This window comes from Trypanosoma melophagium, assembly GCF_022059095.1.
Source record: "Trypanosoma melophagium isolate St. Kilda chromosome Unknown ctg2segment0, whole genome shotgun sequence".
NCBI lineage: Eukaryota > Euglenozoa > Kinetoplastea > Trypanosomatida > Trypanosomatidae > Trypanosoma > Trypanosoma melophagium.
Genome location: NW_027125149.1, coordinates 738,742 through 759,316, shown reverse-complemented (window position 1 = coordinate 759,316; position 20,575 = coordinate 738,742). Strand labels below are relative to the sequence as shown.

General features: G+C 38.6%; 14 protein-coding genes across 17 annotated transcripts; all 14 read right to left on the bottom strand.

Moving 5' to 3' along the window:
• Positions 1–237: 237 nt before the first annotated feature.
• LSM04_006363 (Ribosomal protein S19e) lies at positions 238–732 on the bottom strand (the record flags this gene model as incomplete). The annotated part of the gene is made up of 1 exon (XM_067336348.1): positions 238–732. The coding sequence occupies one exon, from the start codon at positions 730–732 to the stop codon at positions 238–240; it is 495 nt and encodes a 164-aa protein (XP_067192627.1).
• Positions 733–1,215: 483 nt separating this feature from the next.
• Positions 1,216–1,653, bottom strand: LSM04_002698 (uncharacterized protein; the record flags this gene model as incomplete). Its single annotated transcript, XM_067336347.1, has 1 exon — positions 1,216–1,653. One exon carries the CDS (start codon positions 1,651–1,653, stop codon positions 1,216–1,218), a length of 438 nt encoding a protein of 145 aa, XP_067192431.1.
• A 358-nt stretch (positions 1,654–2,011) lies between these two features.
• LSM04_003186 (uncharacterized protein) lies at positions 2,012–3,110 on the bottom strand (the record flags this gene model as incomplete). Of its 2 annotated transcripts, none has more annotated exons than XM_067336346.1 (2): positions 2,012–2,439; positions 2,636–3,110. In XM_067336346.1, 2 exons carry the CDS (start codon positions 3,108–3,110, stop codon positions 2,012–2,014), a joined length of 903 nt encoding a protein of 300 aa, XP_067192461.1. The 2 variants fall into 2 exon arrangements, with proteins under 2 accessions (XP_067192461.1, XP_067192460.1); XM_067336345.1 differs by lacking the exon at positions 2,636–3,110 and adding an exon at positions 2,492–2,594.
• A 332-nt stretch (positions 3,111–3,442) lies between these two features.
• Positions 3,443–4,468, bottom strand: LSM04_000163 (uncharacterized protein; the record flags this gene model as incomplete). Its single annotated transcript, XM_067336344.1, has 1 exon — positions 3,443–4,468. One exon carries the CDS (start codon positions 4,466–4,468, stop codon positions 3,443–3,445), a length of 1,026 nt encoding a protein of 341 aa, XP_067192277.1.
• Positions 4,469–6,306: 1,838 nt separating this feature from the next.
• On the bottom strand, positions 6,307–6,966 carry LSM04_004971 (RNA recognition motif domain; the record flags this gene model as incomplete). The annotated part of the gene is made up of 1 exon (XM_067336343.1): positions 6,307–6,966. The coding sequence occupies one exon, from the start codon at positions 6,964–6,966 to the stop codon at positions 6,307–6,309; it is 660 nt and encodes a 219-aa protein (XP_067192561.1).
• Positions 6,967–7,434: 468 nt separating this feature from the next.
• On the bottom strand, positions 7,435–8,220 carry LSM04_007820 (uncharacterized protein; the record flags this gene model as incomplete). Its single annotated transcript, XM_067336341.1, has 1 exon — positions 7,435–8,220. One exon carries the CDS (start codon positions 8,218–8,220, stop codon positions 7,435–7,437), a length of 786 nt encoding a protein of 261 aa, XP_067192709.1.
• Positions 8,221–8,782: 562 nt separating this feature from the next.
• On the bottom strand, positions 8,783–10,988 carry LSM04_001381 (the record flags this gene model as incomplete). 3 transcript variants are annotated; one of them, XM_067336338.1, is made up of 2 exons in its annotated part: positions 8,783–9,055; positions 9,108–10,988. In XM_067336338.1, the coding sequence occupies 2 exons, from the start codon at positions 10,986–10,988 to the stop codon at positions 8,783–8,785; spliced, it is 2,154 nt and encodes a 717-aa protein (XP_067192357.1). The 3 variants fall into 3 exon arrangements, with proteins under 3 accessions (XP_067192357.1, XP_067192359.1, XP_067192358.1); XM_067336339.1 differs by lacking the exon at positions 8,783–9,055 and having other exon boundaries at positions 9,340–9,377; positions 9,428–10,988; XM_067336340.1 differs by lacking the exon at positions 9,108–10,988 and having other exon boundaries at positions 8,783–9,025.
• A 309-nt stretch (positions 10,989–11,297) lies between these two features.
• Positions 11,298–12,284, bottom strand: LSM04_002308 (Inosine/uridine-preferring nucleoside hydrolase domain; the record flags this gene model as incomplete). Its single annotated transcript, XM_067336337.1, has 1 exon — positions 11,298–12,284. The coding sequence occupies one exon, from the start codon at positions 12,282–12,284 to the stop codon at positions 11,298–11,300; it is 987 nt and encodes a 328-aa protein (XP_067192414.1).
• Positions 12,285–12,643: 359 nt separating this feature from the next.
• Positions 12,644–13,228, bottom strand: LSM04_000189 (uncharacterized protein; the record flags this gene model as incomplete). Its single annotated transcript, XM_067336336.1, has 1 exon — positions 12,644–13,228. One exon carries the CDS (start codon positions 13,226–13,228, stop codon positions 12,644–12,646), a length of 585 nt encoding a protein of 194 aa, XP_067192280.1.
• A 734-nt stretch (positions 13,229–13,962) lies between these two features.
• On the bottom strand, positions 13,963–14,889 carry LSM04_002434 (Mitochondrial substrate/solute carrier; the record flags this gene model as incomplete). The annotated part of the gene is made up of 1 exon (XM_067336335.1): positions 13,963–14,889. One exon carries the CDS (start codon positions 14,887–14,889, stop codon positions 13,963–13,965), a length of 927 nt encoding a protein of 308 aa, XP_067192422.1.
• A 239-nt stretch (positions 14,890–15,128) lies between these two features.
• Positions 15,129–15,785, bottom strand: LSM04_006732 (uncharacterized protein; the record flags this gene model as incomplete). Its single annotated transcript, XM_067336334.1, has 1 exon — positions 15,129–15,785. The coding sequence occupies one exon, from the start codon at positions 15,783–15,785 to the stop codon at positions 15,129–15,131; it is 657 nt and encodes a 218-aa protein (XP_067192649.1).
• A 740-nt stretch (positions 15,786–16,525) lies between these two features.
• Positions 16,526–18,226, bottom strand: LSM04_000808 (uncharacterized protein; the record flags this gene model as incomplete). The annotated part of the gene is made up of 1 exon (XM_067336333.1): positions 16,526–18,226. The coding sequence occupies one exon, from the start codon at positions 18,224–18,226 to the stop codon at positions 16,526–16,528; it is 1,701 nt and encodes a 566-aa protein (XP_067192327.1).
• Positions 18,227–18,908: 682 nt separating this feature from the next.
• On the bottom strand, positions 18,909–19,121 carry LSM04_007643 (uncharacterized protein; the record flags this gene model as incomplete). Its single annotated transcript, XM_067336332.1, has 1 exon — positions 18,909–19,121. The coding sequence occupies one exon, from the start codon at positions 19,119–19,121 to the stop codon at positions 18,909–18,911; it is 213 nt and encodes a 70-aa protein (XP_067192698.1).
• A 286-nt stretch (positions 19,122–19,407) lies between these two features.
• On the bottom strand, positions 19,408–20,391 carry LSM04_008458 (Actin family; the record flags this gene model as incomplete). Its single annotated transcript, XM_067336331.1, has 1 exon — positions 19,408–20,391. The coding sequence occupies one exon, from the start codon at positions 20,389–20,391 to the stop codon at positions 19,408–19,410; it is 984 nt and encodes a 327-aa protein (XP_067192749.1).
• Positions 20,392–20,575: the final 184 nt, after the last annotated feature.

Genomic DNA, 20,575 nt, shown 5'->3' with positions numbered 1-20,575 from the left:
TTGAAGTGTTTTTATTCATTCTTTGCACCTCCTCCTCCAGTTTTTTTCCTTCATATATTTTTTTCTTTTTTCTTTTCCTCCAGTCGATAGATGGATAGAGGAAGAAGAAAACAAGAGAAAAAGAAGAAGGTTGAGGTATAAGCACAGAAACGAAATAAAAACCAGAAATAAAAATACGACAAAAAAAAAAAAGAATACAGATGTCTACTTCACAAACTATTGCGCTATCCTGTACCGCTAGTTGCTCTTCTTCTCACCGAAGCGGCGCACCTGCACTTGGAAGGCGATGGAGTCCACAACCTTGCGTCCAGCCTTTGTGATGCGGTGTCCGGACTCCTCGCACTTCTCAATGAGGCCCAACTTGACGAGACTCTTGCACGCCCAGTGGAGCAGGCCGCGGGAGGCGCGGGTGGTGATCTCCGGCCGGCTGCCGCGGTTCTTCTTGGCGCCGAATCGCTTGCTGAGGCCGCCGTAGCCGACGCCGGGGCGCATGTACACCGCCCGCAGGACGGCAGCGCAGCGGATGTAATACCAGTCGGGGTTCTGCGGGGCGCGTTCGCGGCCGTGTGATGTCTTGACGATCTCCACGCAGTTCGGGACGAAGAGACGACCCTCGCGCTTGAAGTGGCGGCTGCACATCTTCACCCAACGCCATGGGCGGACGTCCTTGAGGGTGGCGCCCTTCTTCTTGCCAATGCGGCGGATCTTGGAGTGGGACACAGTCGCAACCATCGCAATAGACACCTGCAGAGGAGGGAAACATCAGTAAGTAAGTAAGTGTGGTGGGGGAAGAATTAGGTTAAGATAAGTGAAAAGAAGAAAGAGAAAGAGAAAGAGATGACGGGAGTGGTGAGTGAGAATGGGGAAAGACAGTAAAGGGGGAAAAAAATTTCAATGAGAGGCCATCAAGACTAGAAACTAAAGTGATATTACTGCTTAGGTGTTCACATTAGTATTAAGTGGAAACGCAACCAAGGGAACATAAAAAGAAACATGAATAATAAGGATAACAAAAACTAGTACTCCAACATACTGAACACATACTTTCAATGCCAGTTAGAAATGACATTGTGCTGGAAAAACGAAACCAGCAGTAGTTGTTGAGTGGAAAAAGCAACAATAATACGAAAAGTGAAAGGAAGAAAAATGGAGAGATACATACATAAGTCTCCCAATAAACAAACAAACAAACATAATTAGCAATTACAGTTCATCTTATTCCCGCCTTTGAGGAAAAACCAATCCATCTAATAACTCATTCCTCTGATATTTACCACGTCCTTCATTAAATTCTCTCATAAAATCATCCTCTGAGTCATTGAAGAAAGCCTCAATGGCATCTCTGTCCGTCTGCCCAAGAAATGGGGTACCACGCCCACTATCATCCTTCACTAAGACTTTCACAGATGAGGGGCGTTGTTGCCGTTCGTGTTCCTCACCTTCATATTGTTGTTCTCGTTCTCGTTCTCGTCGTTGTTGTCCCTCTTCATAGTTCATAGCTCTCTTGCGAAGAGCATCGTGTCTTTCACGCAGAGATGAAAGTTCAGCTAACAATCGGGCACGAACTATTTCCTCCTTTGCCGTGGAGCTTGTTAGACCGCGTGAGGAGGATCCCTTAAACTCCTGTTGTCGTTTTTGTTGCAAATTTCTCATAAGGAGCTAAAAAAAAAAAATGGAAATAAGAAGAGGAACTAAATATAAAACGAAAAACAATGAATCATTCACTTATAAAAAAATTAAAAAAAAAAAGAAAACTCACACACATGTACGTATTCTATTAATATCCATTTTAGTCACTATTTAAAAAACTAGAGCAATCAAGAAAAAAATAAAATAAAGGCAATAATACCACGATACAACTGAAAAAGAAGTACTCATTTTCTTTCTCCCTTCTTTTCTTAACGGTCATTTTTCACAAACAAAAAAAAAAGAATAGAAACTCTGGTGAGTAATAGTAATAATAATAACGATAATAGTAACAAAACAAAATATATTCCGATAGAATAATTAATCAATGATTACTATCCACTCTCAAATGCAATTTGCTATGTAGCAAGACCATACAAATCGATCTCTCCTTTTTTCTCGCAAATGCAATCTCAACATGATGACCTCCCGCATCTTTGTTGTATTCAATATCTACTGAAAACATCTGCGGGGGAGACGATATTGGTCGAATACGCTTAACTGAATGTAAAGAAATTATATGGCGACTCTGAGAAACATCATCAGGAGTGTCAAAAAATATTAATGTTCCTGCTTGACTAAGGACACAGTATAATCTACTATAATGACGTGTCATCTTTAGGGAGACATAATCTTGCCAAATAACTTTTTCCTTTTCGATACCATGACTTGTATCAATACGTGGAAAACTAACACTTTTACAATTTCGTTCTAAAGAAGAACGTCCTTTGATGTATTGATGGTCGTGAAGCACTACATGTATCCATATAATCACTACTCTCACCAATAGCAGCAGCAGTTGCACCTTTAGTAATATTAGTAGTAGTAGTAGTAGTAGTAGTAGTAGTAGTAGCACTAGTTCTTAATTTATTATCTATATATTTTGAAGGTGAAACAGATTCGTTCATATGACCTAGTTCATTTTTTAGTCAAGCATCCGATATTTGACTGTCTATAAAATTCTCTCTCATCATGCCAATTTGACGTCGCAACCGTTCTAGCTCACCTTCATAAGAATCCGCTAACGCCAAAACAACACTCTTATCAAACGGAAACTGTGTTGTCATTGATGGGATTAGTAGTCTATTCTCTTCCCGCTGCTGGCGTAGTTCCTCTCGAAGTCTCGCCTCATCAGAAAACCTTTCCTGACTTATTTCCTGATTGTTACTATTGTTATTATTACTGCCCGCTGTGGCTGTGCGAAGCGCACGGATAGTGCGACGGGTATCAGCGAGATGTTCATGCGGTGCCTGCAGTTCTGATTTCGTAAGCATCAAAAGTCGACTGAGTTCCGTGTGGAGAGAATTAAGAATAGCAGTGGTACCTGCAGCGTGTGCGGCTATTATCTCAAGCCGGCCCACTGGCTCCGCATGCAGTACATTCAGGTGTTTATTTTCTTTAGTTCCTTTAATTTTCTTCTTCATATAAATTATTCTTGGAAGGTGCGAATCCTCTTGCTAAAGGTAAAACCAATAAGAAAAAAAAGAATATGAAACATTATATTAGTTACAAAACCACAATGCGTGAAGTAAATAATAATAATAATAATAATAATAATAATAATAATAATAATAATAATAATAATAATAAAAGATAATATCCCAGTCTCATTCTTTTCTTTTTTCCTTTGTCACTACCACCCTCAAACCAATTAAAAAAAGGAAAACCCATACACCCATATTGCCTTATTTTCACATAAAATCCTGTATTTATGTATGTATATCTCTCTGTGTTTATATATATATATATATATATATTAGGGTTGTGTCAAAATGATGTGATCAGCGTTGTAGACGTGTGCGAAGGCTTTCACTGGATTATCGCACGCTAACGCCGTTGTGAGAAATAATGGAAAGTCATCAGCGTCAAAAACCCAAACGCCAAGTGGTCCTTCAGGGACTTTTATATCTAATGCCCTGTAGTCTTCGGGTGCTCCCCATACAGTACACCAACACCCAGAGGACATACAGTACTTACGAAGTGCATCCTCAATGTCAGGAGAAAATGGAGAATTTGTACGAATATTAATGGGTCTGTATTGTCGAAGTATGTGAAATGCAGTGTGATGATTCAAAGAATGTCCCTTGTGAGAGACAGAAATATTAGTATTAGTATTATTATTAGAAGAGGCAAAAGTACTGTAATTGATTCCTGCAAATTCTGATAGGTTCATCACTTTACACTTCTGTCCACGTTCATTTTCCACTTCAATACTTGGAATTATTTTGTAATTATCCAATCCACCCAAAGAATGAGGCACATTACAATTTAACAATCTTCGCAATCTTTTATCCGAAAAAATAAAGTATTCAAGTTCTTCACGAGTAAGCCAAAATGGGGAATCATAATCGCGTTCTTTTGCCAACACCTTCATTTTATTTAGAGTCTTCTCATCATTAGTTAATGCCACTCCCCTAGCCGAGAGTGCTGTTGCGGTGATATCCACATTCACACAGGCATCACCGCAATTCACGTGTAGTCTTCGCACCCGCTGTGAATGCACAAGTGTGGCCCGTGCAACTCCCACGTTCAGTGCGTGTTCGAGTTCCTCTTCTGGCACCATTACACTCCACAGACGATGTGGTTTTACGCCAAGGTACAATTGATTAATCTGTGCGTAGGTGAGTACATATACATTTGAATGTGAAAGGGCATCATCGCCTATTATTGTTGTATTTGTTTTTGTATTTGTTATATTTGCACTTGTGGATAGTCCTCTTTTGATCATATCATCTGCCCAATAGGCCAATGGCTCTCCGAATAGTGTGAGTCTTCTGTGCATTCAAGAGACCCATACGCACGGGGCCCCCTTCCTCGTTTATGTCTAAATGGGAAAAATGAAGAAGATAAGAAAAAAGAAAAAAAAAAAGGGATAATATATATATATGTATATATATATACATCAGATGTTTATGAGAGATGAGAAAAAAATATATCAATAAAACAAAGATAAAAGAAGAACGAATAAATACTATAATATAAATAATGGGTAAGTTCATAAAAGGGAGGACAAAACAACAAGAAAGGGAAAGAAAGCAGTCAAGTTGTGTCTTCTCATGAGAGATTTCTTTCTTTTTTTTTTTGCGTGATGGCTCGAACAGTATCAAAGAACGCAGATAACCAAATGAAAAGAATAACATAAGAACGCTCATAAATAGGAGCATTGCAATTACATAAAATGGATAAACAAAAATAGAAAGAAAAAAAAAAACGAAATAAAAGGCCACCCAGTGAAAGAACCCGCACAACCACGAAAAGAAAAAAAAAACGAAAAAAAGGGCGAACACAGAGAGGAAAAGAGAGAAATCTTTCTATGAAAAGGCGATCAGTTGAAAACAAACTAAAAAGAAGAAAGAGATAAGAATCTCCTTATAAAATCATATAGGGTTTGGAATGGTAAAACCTCCTATCAATCACAAATGAAAGACACCAACCGCCCCCTCCCCCCAGTCTCAAACGTTACACTCAGACAAAACAAAACAAAAAAAGAATAGCGCAAACTCACAGAAAATCATCGAGGTACCTCAACCTCCACAAAAAAAAAACACAGCGAACTAAAATACGCAGCAGAAAAAAAAAAGCTGACAATGAAAACACTTGGATGGAATAACAAGGAAAACAACAAAAAAAAAGACAGCCTGAGGAGAGACAAAACAAATAAAGACACTCGAAACCACCAACGAAAAATAAATTCCGAAATGAAAACGTTGAAAAGGTACACAGAAAGACAGCCCGTCGCAAATAAATGGAATAAGGTAAAAAAAAAAAAAACGCATGAATCAACTCAAAAAGAAAAAAATAGTTTTCATAAGGTAATCGAAACATGGACATGTAATTTATGATCCATCGTAGTTGATATAGCCAATAAAAACTCAAAACAAGCACAAAAAAACACACAAAATATAAATACGGAGGAAAAAGATCATATGTCAATACAGTATTCATTCGCTCAGACAACTGTGTAGAATCAATGACATCAACAATGCTAAAACAAAAACAAAAACTGAAGTGAGGAAGTACAAATATATTGGCAAAACCACCAGGTCCTTGAATTTATTATCTTTATTTTCGTCAGTATTTTATTCCTCCTTTATTTCCGTTCTCCCCTCCCATAAATGATAAGAAAAGAAAGAAAATAGGAAAAAAAGATCAAATAAAAAGAAAAAAAAACGATACCTTAAAGACTAAAAAGGCCCCGAAATTTTTTTGAAGCGAAGGAAAAAAAATGAAAAACAAACAAGGAGACAATCTACGTCATCGAATATTTTGTAATTTTATCTGTCATCAGTTCGTTGGTTTGTCAGTTTTCGTAGTTTCTTTTTCTTTTTCAATCTTTCTCGGCTTTTTCTGTTTTTTATTCCGTTCACTACATTTCAGAGATTCCACTATTTAGACAATCTATATTGTGGTTTCAAAAGTGCAGGCATTCAATGAGCCTTTTTTCCCCCGATCTCTTATCCGCATCTCTCTCTCTCTACCTTTTCCATCCCCACGTACCCCTTTCATTTTACAATCGTACCTGAGTTCTTCTACTCTAGAGAAGCAATAGTAATATTAATTGGAAATAGTAATAGTAGTTGTAAGAATAGGTAAACTCGCCGCTCTTTCCACAAACTCCTTTTAGACTATGGACCCATGTGTGTACTGTGTATGTACACTAGAAACGATGTTGAGTGGGTTCGTACTGTACCCCACTTTCAGCCTCTTCCCATGGAATTCGAAGCCATTCATCCGTTCCACCGCCTCCTTTGCATTCTCTGGGTGGGCAAAGTACACAAAACCATATCCCTTTGGAAGGTTCGTTTGTCTATCATAAATGATGCGGGCCCCGTCGAGTGGACCAAAGCGTGAGAAGAGTTCGTGCAGCTCGGCACTGGTCACATCGGGTGCGAGATAGTTCACAATGAGTTGCTTGCGATACCGATCATCGTTAGATGGAATAGGCACACTCTGACGCTGTGGGGAACTGTAGCCAAATGTCTGATACCCACCGGGAACTCCTGAGTAACTGTTTACAAAATTCTGGTTTACAGAAGTCATAGGCATCTGCATAAATTGGGCATTGGGAGTATACTGTGGTTGCATCACCTGCCGTTGTTGTTGTTGCTGCGGCTGCTGTAGCGGTGCTTGTTGTGATGGTATTGCTTGTGTTGGCTGCTGCTGATGATCTACGAACTGTTGACGATGATGTTGTAAATGACGCGGCATTACTGCATACTGTTGATTCCCTTGAAAGGAGCCAACGTGTGGAGTCGCCTGAGAACCATTAGAATAGTACATAAGAAGGAGAAGTAATCCTCAAACAAGTATTTTTTTTTTGTTGTATTTTTTTTTTTTCTTGTCTCCTCTCTCCTTTGGCGCTTGCTTTCAAGAAAAGTCTCTTATAGAACGAAAAAAAAAGGGGGGGGATTTATCAAAAATATGTGTTCCTTTGAACTTCATAGAAATATATATACATATATATTTATATGTATGTATAAATATAGAAAGAAATATATAAAGTAAGAATGCGCAGACCATCGCAATAAAAAAGCAAGAAGACATATTGAGGTATTCGTCTCTTTTCCCAATTGCAATAAGGCGAAGATATCTGTGAAAAAAAAACAAGAGTGCAGGAATAATACCAATAAATGAAAATAAAGAGCATGTAAGAGGTAAAGCAAAACCGAAAAAGAAAAAAAAAACAATAAAAATAAAATGAGACACTGTGTAAACATGTAAAAAAAAATAGAAATAGATAAAACAATCTTACAAAAAAAAACGCCCTAGTGAACTGCCATCAGTCATAGCCTCCATAAGACATATCCGTTCTTCATATGAAAGAAACTGTTCCAATATTTGTAGCAAGTATTCTGGAGGAACAGAAACATTATAGCCCAGAGTGTGACACATACATCGTTCAGTCAGAGCAGATAACCTCCGCAGCTGCTTACGATCCTGTGAAGAATGTGGAAGAAGATCAATTATATAGTTAATTGTGATATTGTAGTCACAGTGCCATTTTAAAGCCAAACAAAATGCTACAAAGAGATTTCTCCATTTGTTACCAAGGTAAAAACGAAATAATGTTTCTTTATATGATGAATTACTAGATAATCCCAAATGGTTGCTAATATGGTGTTGAAGATGTAGTTTGTCTATAATACAGAAAGCAATTACCCAAGCTGCACTGTCTACATCCGAAAGAGCGTAATACAAGTGAAAAATCATTTCTCCTACAGAAGCATTAGAACCGAAACCGATTTGCCATTTATCATTATCGGCAATATTTAATTCCGTATTGTCATTTTTAATCTGTGAAAACTGTTTCTCTCCCTCAAATAAAAATGGGAATACTTCCATTGTAGATTCGGTTTGATAACTTTCAAGAAGTCTATTCCAAAGTGTGATGAGTGTTCTGGTGACAAGAACTCTACCTTTGCTACTGCAAAAAGGTTTCCGTGGGGAAATAACAGTAACTGCATGTGATGTACTAGTACACTTTGACTGCTTCTTGACAAACGTCTCAATAGGACCACGAAGAGCCTTTGGCATAGTTCACTCCTCTCCCTTCTTCTACGCCTTGAAAACCAATAGCATAAAAAAAAAGAAAAAAAAACAGCAACAAATGGAAACAACAATAGGAATTCAAAACCAATAATATCAAAGAGAGATAGAGATATCAGAGGAAACAAGAACAGCAATAAAGAAAGAACATGCTGCCACAATACACAGAGAGAGAAAGAAAGAAATTTATACAAAATAAAACATAACATAGTATCACCATACAAATACAAAAAGAAAGATATAAGTATCTCTCTCTCACACGCACACACATAGACTCACATACATCTCCATATATATATATATATATATATTAAATTTATACAGTGAGTGTGAATGAATCAAATTGAGTGAGTAGGGAAGGAGTCTGATAAACATCGCTGCACAGATATATATGTATATATAATAATAATAATAATAATAACATTTATTCATCACATGTGTTTTATCTCCTCCTCCTCCTCCTCTTCTTCTTCTAATTCTCGTTTTATATATTTTCTGTACATTTTCTCACTCTCCCTTCCTTTCTTGCTTCACAGCCACCTCAGCCCAACTAGCGCCTCCTCTGCCTTGTATCCTGCGCCGCTGGAGCCTTCTTTGGGAGTGTGAGCCCCATACTTACCTCGAGTTCCTTGCGTTGCAGTTCGAGGGCTGCGAGTTTCTCTGCCTCGTGCCTGCACTCCTTTGCCTCCCTGTCTCTGTCTGCCTCTGCGATGCCAACGTCCATGAGCAGTGGCCGCAGTCGTGTGGCCTCCGCCTCCTCCGCCTGCCTCAGTTGCCGCCGCATGCGTTCCATCTCGCGGCGCAGGCGGTCCGCCTTCTCCCGCTCCACCGCCGCCCGCCCGCCGCGCGGCCAACTCCGCCATCTCGCGGCCCACCCGCTCCTCCGTGCGCCGCAGGACCTCCTCCGCCGCCTCGCAGCGGCCCCGCACAACCGCCAGGCTCTTCTCGAGGTCGGCAATCTCGCGGCGGGCCTTTTCAAACGTCACGCGGGCCTCCTCATTGCGGCGGAGGAGCTGCTCGCTGCGGTCCTTGATGATGCGCCGCTCCATCTCAATCTCGTCCTCCGTCTGCGAGAGCTCCTTCTCCTTGTACGAGAGTGTCTCAATCTCAGTACGGAGCTTGGGTACAACAAGACGTTTGTTGTGCTCCGCATTACGGGCAAGAGTCGCTTTATGGCCTATAAGGCATTTGTAACGAAAATCATTAAATGTTACATCCATCTTTTCAAGGGTAAAATTCCCACAAAGTTGTTCATCTAGTAATTCACCAGTCACATTAGACATGGCATTACGACGTAAATTAAGCTCACGAAGGGTTCGATTGCTCGTAAGAAATGATGCAATGGCTTTTCCACCTTCATCTGATATTTTATTGCAAGAAAGATCTAGAGATATTAATCCCTCATTAGACTTCATAGCCTCAGCAATACATTTAGTTCCTGCATCCTTTAGTTTATTACTTGATAGGTCAAGAATATGTAAGGTAGAGTTTGCTGTTAATGCAGTAGCAAAGGGTGCCCCATCTGTTTCTCTAATATCACAGGATGATAAATGGAGTGAACGAAGACTTTTATTTTCTGCTAATCCTTCCATAATATACTTTGAAGAGGATGCAAAATTGTTTGAAGATAATCGAAGCTGTTTCAATGCTGTAGAAGAAGACAATACTTTTTGTAATGCCTTAGCTGTTTTTTCACCAAGATCATTATTTTCCAAATTAAGAAATTCAATTCTGTCTTCTCCACTATCAATAGCATCACCAATAGCTTGAAAAATTACCATTCCACCATTATCAGTAAGACTGTTTCGATTTAATGAAAGGTGTGTAATAGAGCAATCTTCAAGTACAGAAGCAATCGCTTTAGCTCCAGCGTACCCCAAACTATTTATAGAAATGTCTAAACGAGTCAGACTGCAATTCCCTTCAAGACCAGCAGTAATGTAAGAAAGACCAGCAGGACCTAAACCATTACTACTAAGGTTTAAATGAGATAATACTTTATTGGCACGAAGCATATTGCCAATTGCTTCTGCTCCTTCATTACCAATATGATTTCCATTTATTCCAGAATGGGCACCAACATCAAGAGAGACCACAGTATTATTTTCAATAAGAGCATTTGCCACTGCCATACCTCCAATATGACCAATATCATTAGAACGAAGACCTATATGAACAAGGGTTCTGTTAACACTAATAAGTCTAGCAATAGCGCAAGCTCCTTCATCTCGTAATCGATTACCACTGAGGTCAAGAATAATATATTTTTTATTGTTTGACAAGATATGTGCAATAGCTTCAGCACAAATGGGACCAAATCCACATTCTTTTAATGAAAAGAAATTGCCAGTACAATTAGCACTAATAAGTTCCATAAAACGCATTTCTCGTTCCCATGAAGGTGGAAGAGATTGATCCATACATTTAGCTTCGTATAATAGACGAAGGTCATCTACAGAAAAGTCTACCGCATCTTGTGTACAAGCTTCAATTGTTCCACGTTCCACAAGTTCTTCAAAAGAGATGAAATTAGCAACATAGGGTAAACCTTTTGGTAAAATTCGAGGAAGTTTTGTAGATGCTGTAGTTTGATCTTGCAGAAAAGTTCGTTTACTTCTTGTTTTCTTTTTGTATAAATACGCCCGTCCTTCATCAGTAAAATTTTTCGGTTTAGTGGGTCGTGTGGGTTTCGGTATCAAACACTGCCCAAACACCTCTGAAAATTCATCATCACGGGTGACGCTTTCTTCATCCATCCCTTAGACTTCCTATTGATTGTAGAAAAGGGAAAGGAAAAAGAGGAAACAAGAAAAAAATGAAAGGAAACAAAAAGAAGAAAAAAAAACTCTCTCCTTCATTTATTTATAATCAGATTTTTAACTGGATTTTTCTTTTTACCATACATCAACTATCAACGGATGTTCATATTTTTTTTTCTTTTGCCCGCCATATTATTTTTTTTCCGGTTTCCACAATACCTGTCATTTTTTTTTTTTTTCTTCCCCCCTCCCCCTTGTATGCAAAAAAAAAAAAAAAAACTTTCACAACGCCCAAAACATGTGGTTTTAAAATATACATGTACTCGCTAAAACCATTTCGTAGAAAAGATTTGCCTTCACATTCTTGGCAACATATGTACGTGGACCTCCTTCCTCATCGGGCACATGTAATGTACGCCCTTCATCTCCCTTCTTTTCTGTTACCACATCCAAAGCAATGGCCTCAACTTCTGCCAAATTACGGTCCAGTGTGTACGCCGCGGTGAGAACATCCCACGCAAAGTAGCCATCGCCTGGTCGCAATAACTCGTAGTGTGTACACATGGCCCAAGCGGAGCCAACGAACTGCGAGAGAAGAAATGAGTTCTGCGCCCCAAAGCGTTGTACCACGCCGGAGTGCACAGGCACATCATTAGTGGAATCGAGGGAAAAGAGTACATTTCGCATCTTTGGGCATCGCAGCACAACTTTAGCGGCGGGCGCGTCCCAGTAAATATTCCACTCTGCCGAACCATCTGTGGTGGGCTTAAACACATTACCGCGAACATCTACAGCACCACCCATGATAACACATTCCTCCACATTATCAGTGAATCGATCTCCATACTTCTCAATACACCAGGCCACATTAGAGAGTGGACCTGTTACACAAATAGTTACCTTAGTAGGTGAATTCATTACCAGATCAGCCAATAATTGTTCACCGACAAGGTTCTCGCATTCTCCTTTAATTCTTTCCCAAAAATGAGCATACTCTGGTATGTTTAAACATGGTAGGTCATCCATATTCTTTGCATGGCATCGCCACTCTGATGGAAACGGATTCACTCCTTTAAATGACGATATCCCAATAGGGAAAATTGGTGTATTTGTATGTTTATGGAACAAAGACATAACTTTACCGGTAACGTTAAATGCATCAGCAGCGAAACAATCGGCATCGGTGACGATGCAACCAATGAAATTCGCCTTCTCTGGGTGAGCGAGGAGTAGTGTGAGGGCCACAAGGTCATCATGACCACCATCATGGTCTAGAATAACACTCTTTGGCATTTTTGTATCTCAATCCTGTAACTTCTTTGTAAAGGAAGAGATATATAAATAAAGACAGATTTTCAAAACAAATATTTACACACCGACACACCGACACAAACAAAGTAAAAAAAAAAAAATAGAACGAAGCAAGAAAATATGAAAAGTGGAATACCTTATTAAATGTTTTTTTTTTATTTTAATAAAGTAAAAAACATAATACGATAGCCATAGCTAAATATAAACACGTATAAACAGATACAAATACGCGTGTCGACTTCACAGAAACAGTCTAAATAACACTCATAAAAAAAGAAAGAAAGAAAACAAAATAAAAAAGGGGAGTAGGTAGGAAATTCGAAGTGTAAATACAGACCCCCCTATTGGGATGAAACCGAGCGATATGGGAGAAATTCTGTTTCAATGTCCTGCGGAACGTACTCTGTTAATAGATTGCATGTACGACCTGGAACTACCTCACGACGAAACTCTGATACATGCTCTGCCCATAAATGATATCTTCCCACTTCATACCACATTAACGCAGAGAACAAGAGAAGTAGCAAACTGTTGTTTCTCACCCCTCCCGCACGCACCATCAATCGTGCACTACATCCCAACACACCCATTCCCGCAGCGAAGAAACCACTTTGGTGACCGACCAAACCATTGTTCACCTTATGTGCCTTCATCGCGTTGTAATACATACCCCCCATAAAGAATAAACCCAGCCACCACCGTTCCATATTACGTGACTTCATCGTTAGACAACCGAGGAAACAGGAAAGAAGACAGCAAGAGGAAAATCGAAAGGCACTACGGGGATTAACCGCCGCTGGTTGTTCAAGAGTGGTGGAGTAAAGTAGTGGTTCGTAGGTGCCGCTAAAGTGATACCCACGACGTGCGACAGATCCGTCTTCTACATCAAGAAACAAGAGGCGGCGAAGCGCTTGGGAACCGCTCATGATGACTAGAGAAACAAAGACGAAAATATACATACACACATACAGATACACATTAAAAAGAAAAAAAAGTTTTTTTTTTTTTTTTTTTTGTGTGTGCACACAAACAGAGATTCAGAGGACAGTAATAAAAGGACTTTTTCTCTTTTTTCTTTTTAGGGGAAAAAAAGATCCCTTAGGTGTGTCACACATTTGTGGAAAACTAATAAAGCGTTCAACACAGTATCGCTGAAAGGGTAAGAGAATTGATCTCGGCTGTCTTGTATTTTCTGATACCATTAAAGATCATCACTAAAGAAACACCGTCGATTTTCTTTTTACTTGTGTTAATATGAAAATTGAACTCTTTGCTTACTGTACAATTCAAACCCATAACATTCAAGAAAAAGAAGAAAAAAAAAACAAAAACAACAACAACAAAATAAAAAAAACCACACCATCAAAATCAAAGTTGTTGTTTTTTTTTCCCCCTTTCCCTGCATAACAACTTCCATCACGATAGCAGATCCAGCGTAGAAGGACACCATAATAAGTACCTTCCAAAAACTTCTGAAAAATAATTTAATTCCCTGGAGAAGGTGTGTATATATATATATATATATATATATATATATATATATCTAAAAATTCAAGTATACTGTTGCATATATTTAGTATTATTATTTTTTTTAACCCCCTCTTCTCTTATTTAATACCGTTGAAAAAGGTGATTGGATGAAAAATGCATCACTCTGTAATTAATAGCGCTCCAAAGATTTCTTAACTGTTTCGTAGGTGAACATGGTCAATGCCCCAGATGGAGCCGTAGATAAAATTCTTGCTGAAACACCAGCAAAGAAACCACGTACCCCTCGTCTTAACATAATATTTCGAAATACACTCAATAAATTAGATTCACGACCAAGTTGTAACTGTGTTTTAGCATTATCAAATGGTGAAGAAGCAAAAGCGGCCACTGCACCAGCCAATAGACCAGCAACAACATAATCTGTTGCAAGTTCATTGCTTCTATCACGACGCTCTCCACCCATGTAAGAAAGAAATCCTTCATATACCATCCAATAGATGGCATAATGTGGAACATTCATTACAATAGTTGTAGGTAGAGAAACAAAGAAAGCACGTGCACCCTCTTCTGCAATAATGTTTCTGGCACATTGCAGAGATGAACGGAATCTTCTTATCCCATCCATTTGCATTCGCTGCTTAATAACATCAAATGGAGTGGCGATAGTATCATGTGCTGCAACTGCACAACTCGCCGAAAACATAATTCCCAAATTTGTGTCTTCTCCAAAGACACGTTTGGCCGCCTCATAAGTTCCAAAATGTGCACCATGTGATGGAACTGCAGAGAAGATAACAGGACCGAAACCACGGTAGAGGTGTGTCAGGCGCTCATTACACCACATATGTCGTACAGCAGATGTTATACTAGTTGAATGCTCGCTTTGTATACGTGTCTTGATAGTATCAAATGGGAACATTGCAAAGTGCTCTACAAATCCAGCAGCAGCACCAGCTAAAATCTCTGATGGGGCATAGTAGAACCCGGCAGTAGTAGTAGTAGTAGTAGTAGTAGAAGTAGTATTAGTTGTAGTATTAGTAATAGTAGTAGCACTATGGCCAGTAGCTAACGCAAGGGCGTGATTATCAGAGGACATTATATCCCTATTTTTTTTTTTACAAAGTAAAAATAAAAAAGAAAAAAGGTAGAAAAAAAGCAATAGGATTGAAAAGAAGAAAAAATAAAATGGATTAGTTGGAATGTTTCGGTACCGTACAAACCCTACCACATTATCATTATTTAGTCCAAACCACTATGTTGTAAAATGATGCAATTCTTTGTTCAATATATATATATATATACTCTTATCCTTTTGACCCTCTTAAACAACATACTCTACACTGTTCGGCAGTTAATGCCCATTTCTGAAAGAAGTGCCACAATCTTTCGCGCTGGTATGAAACCAGAAACCCGTGATCCATCACGTGTATTAGATGTAAGATGCATCCCAACCACATGATCGCCAAAGTAATCAATCACCGGTGCTCCACTTGAGCCACTCGTACTAACTGTTCCCCGCGCCACACAACTCACCGCACTACTTTCAATCACAACACCAGGCGACACAATTGTCTCATGTGGCCACTTTGTCGACATCCACACCGTCGCCACACGTGCCTGGACGGGTGGGAGAAATCCCCGCAGCAACACACACGGCAGGTCTCTGGACACCCACAGTACGAGGAGATCGTGGGCGGCATCCTTCGCCGCATGCTCAACCCGTGTTTCTTCTCCTTCCTCTTCATTTTCATTATTATTTTCCTTTTCCTTTTTCTTTGCTTGTTGTTGTTGTTGTGGGTGTCGCACGGTAAAGTCGCCCACGTCGTCCTTTGCGGCGTTATAATGATGTCCAGCCGTTACGAGTACTCGCGGTGATACGGCGACACATGTGCCGAGAAACACACCGCGCCAATAAAGTGCGTGTAATGCATGCAGCACCGCCGCTGCCGGCTCTAATGTTGATGGTGCCTCTACAGGCCCGTGTCGAATCATCTAAAGTATGAAATTATATATATATATATATATAATATATAGGGAGAGAAAGAGAGCGAGAAGTAATAGAAGGGGAAAAAATAAAAACACACAAACACAAACACACATACAACATGGATCATTTCTGCTGTTCTCCAATAACAGAAGGTAAAGCGAAGAAAGAACTAAAAAAAAAGTACACGAAAATAAAATACCAAATTCACCACAAGGACTACATCTTGGAAAATAAAGGAGACTGATTGTGGTGTTTTACGCCTTATTTTCTTTTTTTTTTTTCGCTCAAACGCAAACCAAAAAAAAAATATAGGATACAAACACCTCATCACATATGTGAAGGTAAATGTGTTTTATTCACTTTTTCTCTCTCAAATTTCTTTATTATTCTTTCCATCATACTGTACATATGTGAAAGAGAAAGAAATGAAAAAGTAAGTAAATATGTGAGAAAGAGTGCAAAACAAATCAAAAAGAAAGAGAGAATACGCATTCTAGTCATATCTGAGGACATTTCTTATTGACAAAATCCCCTTCCATTTTCTTTTCTTTTTTTTATTCCTTCCCAAATACGTACACAAACACCAAAACACAAACAGTCCTATAGCTCTCACACAATCACAATCAGACTTTTTTATTTTTGGCTTTTATTATCCCTTCCCACTTCCATCATTTTTTTTTCTTTATTTGAAAGAAAAGGAAAACAAACAAACAAACAAACAAACAAATGAAAAAAAAAAAGAGCTCTACTTCCTCTTAATCTTACTCTCCTTCACCCAATCTTTCATTACTTTGAGAATGCTCTCAAACTGCTGCGCAATCTGTGGTTCATTATTGTGTTGTACCACACTTGCCTCTAGCATTTTCATAACATCAAACAGAGATTCTACTGGTTCTTGATTTGCAAAGACCTGTTGAAAGACTCCAATACAAGCGCCTTTTTTACCTTCAATATACTCTGGGGCATTATCAATACGCTCCAATACATCAAAGGCTTTAGCTGCGTAATAAAATGCACATACCTTATAACAATCATTCGCCATAAGTTGTAGAATATTAAAAGATTCTGCACTTGTTTCCACTTTAAGGTAAATATCCCAGGCTCGTTTAGCGTGTTTATTCATAATATGTGATCGCATCAACCAGCTAGTGTAACTGAACTCTGCTTTTACTTTCTCTGAACGAACGGCCGTTAGTGATTCCTCTGCCTCAGCAAAATTACCCGTTCCGGCACAAGCGATACCGTACAAATAAAGAAAGGTATCATCATTGAGAAAATATGGTTTAATAGAACGTAGGTAGAGTAGCACATTAGGGAAATCACGCAGAAGAAAAAAGTATGACGCCATACACTGACGGCCAGGAATTGTATCACACTCCGATTGTGCAGTACCGATAAGATTAAAGTACTCACGTGTCACCTTAAGGTGTTCTTCTGACTCTAATTTTTGTCCAATAAAAGCATTTACAACACCTTTCAAAATATATTCTGGTGAAGTAAGAGGTTCAAGATCTTTTATTAGTTCATAAGCCTCCTCATACTGATCATGACGCAAATGAAAAATAACAAGATTTAGACGAGCCTCAGGAACAACATCAATTAAAGGTGGTAACGCTTGAAGTGCATCTTCACCATTTCGGAAAACAACCAAATTGTGTTTTACAATATCATTTTCAACATTATATGTAGAGCGTTGTAGATCGATAAGTACTCTCAATTCTGCCTCTGCTGCTTTTCCATTATATAAACGGTAATGATTGCATGCTTTCAAGTTAATAGCAGTAGCACTATTACTATGTACTTGCAGATATGCATTTAAAACTTCAAGACTAACATCATAGTAATCCATTTTGTAATAGCACATTGCTACGTATACGTTAAGTGCCAAATATTCCCGTGTCTCAAGTAATATACGTTTGTAAACATCAATAGACTCTTGAAAATGACCTCTGTAAAAATGCATAGCAGCCAAAGAAAGTTGATCCTCAACAGTATCTTTTAATTTTTGATGATAAATAAGTAATTTATCTTCATCAGAAGTCTTTTGACCAATATGAAATATCAAACGTGTTTTAAGCGAACAATCTGGGCCTCGCATTGCACACTCTTCTGCTTCCTTATAGGAACCATTCATAAAATGACAACATCCCATATGAACATAATGCATAGGATCACAGTGCTCCAGTGAAAGTAACTCTTTATACACATCTAACGCCTTTCCAATATCATTCATATGAAATGCACTGTACGCAAGCCATGGATTTATAGGAAGGTCACCAACAGGTTGATTTGTTGTTTTATAAAACTCCAACATTGTGGTAGCCTTAGAAAAATCACGCGCCTGCAATGCTTCTTCCAATTGATCTACCACAGATGCTTTTGGTTGAGTAATTTTCTGTGCTGGTGGGGCATTCTTACGTTTTACTCGTCCACTTGTTGACAACATTTTTCCTTTTGTCTTTTGTACTTTCTCTTTTATTCTTTGTTTCTCCTTCTACTGTTGATATTCTTCTATTATTGTTGTCGTCTTTTTCTTTCTTTTCTTTCTTTCTTTCTACTTATGTACTATTCTCTCACTCTCTATGTGAGTGAGTGAGTGAGGGTCTGCTCTACCTGTACTTTCTTTCCTTTGTATCTTCTTAAGATACCCTTTTTTTTCCCCTCTTTTCTCTTTCGGTTGATACTTTGATTCCTCCTTTTTTTTGTATTTGGACCTGCTGTTATTTGACTAAAACTCTATTTTGCGCTTTCTTCTTCTTTGGCCGCAGCTTGAAATATCACTCCACCATTCAGTGAAAAGGGAAGGAAAAGAAGGTAAAGAAAATAATAATAATAATAATAATAATAATAATAATAAATATATGTAACACACGCATTATCGAAAAGAAAAGGCATATGGTAAATACTTCTCTCCTCCACTCCTTTTACACCACTCAGAATCTCATTACATTTCTCCTGTATCCCATTATCTCATATGGCACCTTGTCTATTTACACCACCAAAGTTACAAAGGCATGAGATACCAAATACACCGAAATACAGATATACAGTCAGTCAAATAGTCACTCCTGTACCGAGAGAAAGAGAAAAAAAAAGAGAGAGAAAGGGAAACTATACAGTGATACAATTCACTTACCACGTTTTTCTAATGCATCCCGTACACGATTTGTCCTGTATGTCTGCATGCTGCCGCAGCATACGTACAAAGTGAAGGGAAATAGCGCCAAACCGCAGTAGCGACCAATCAACTCATGATCAACAATACCACGCATAGCCATTCTCGCTCGCATCAGTTCATATCTCGCCACTAATCGATAGTGTAATCTCTGAAATATATTCATATTCGTTATATTTCAATGTGCTTCTCGTACACTTTGTTAACTCCCTTAACACACTCACGCGTACAGTGCACGTACCCTATTATTCTTTCCCAGAAACTCTCGAAAAGACTGAAACGTGAAGAGGAAAGCAAAAAAGAAAAAAAAAACTGATTAACTAAATGAATATAAATACGTAAACCCATGACAAGAAAAAACAAAAATAAAATAAATAAGGTATTTTTCTTTCTGTCTACTCCATTCACACAAAAGTACCAACACACCAATAGAAACTTTATTTTCACTTTATTCATCTCCCATCAACCGCTTTGAGATGAATACAACGATGCGGTCCTTCTTCCGCATACTCCGCCACGTTAACACACATGCCTTTAAAGCTACTGAGCTGTGACACGATAATTCCACCTGATATTGCAGCCTGCATTGGTGTTTTAACCTGCAGTTGATGAGAATGTTCTTTTTGAGGAATAATGGTGTGACTCATCGCGTTGTGAATAATTTCAGGTGTACCTTTCATAGAAGAGGCACCACCTACAATTACCCAGTGTTTCATATTGGGAAACTCCAGTAAACACTTTTGATGTGTATACTGTAGAATATCCGGCGTTCGAGTATAGGGGGCATGAAACAATAACGCCTCACCGGCCTCTTGACACGCTGAGAAAGATAAGGGAAATGCCAAACTATTACCATCTGGTAACGTAATGTGTGATGGCAATGTTGGCACCTTATCACCAATAAAACAGGCATTAGACTTTAGTGTAAAAAGAAGTGCTTCATTAGCGTGAGGAATATACTGATGCAAGATACGATCAGTGTTGCGTGCCCCTACTTTTTCTATATTAGCAGATAAAGCCGTCTGTACAACACCACTCACAACAGGAACCACACGTACACCTCGATATCCAATATCCACACTAATCCCTGTAGTTTCACCAACTGAAAAAAGAGAAGTCGCTGCTGCATAGCCAAGAAAAACCTGTTTAGCTCCTAGATTTTCGAAAGAACATTTTAAAAGTAATTCTCGCTTACGTTGTGGTAGTAATACATCTATTAGCAATGAGAGATTTAATTCAGCGTCAGCAGGACAGTTATCGGATATTAACTCTGCGAGATGTTTTCCAAACGCCACCACATCTAATTTGTCATCTACAAAAGCTCGACTCTGTACTTCATTGACACTAACATCAAAAAGGGATGCCTTGTCAGATTTGGAGAAACATGCGTACTTTGCTGTGTGGGAACCATAGTCAACAACAAAAGTTGTGTCCATGAGGCTCAAGGGATAGTGAAGAATGCGCAGACGAAAAAAAAAAGGAAACATACAACAATAAGACGTAAAAAAAAAAAATGCACACATATAAATATGTAGAGTAAGCGGGATAGTTTGAAAATGTATTATTATTTTTTTTTGGTATATTTGCTGTCTTTCGAAGAACCATAAACAAAAGCGAAGA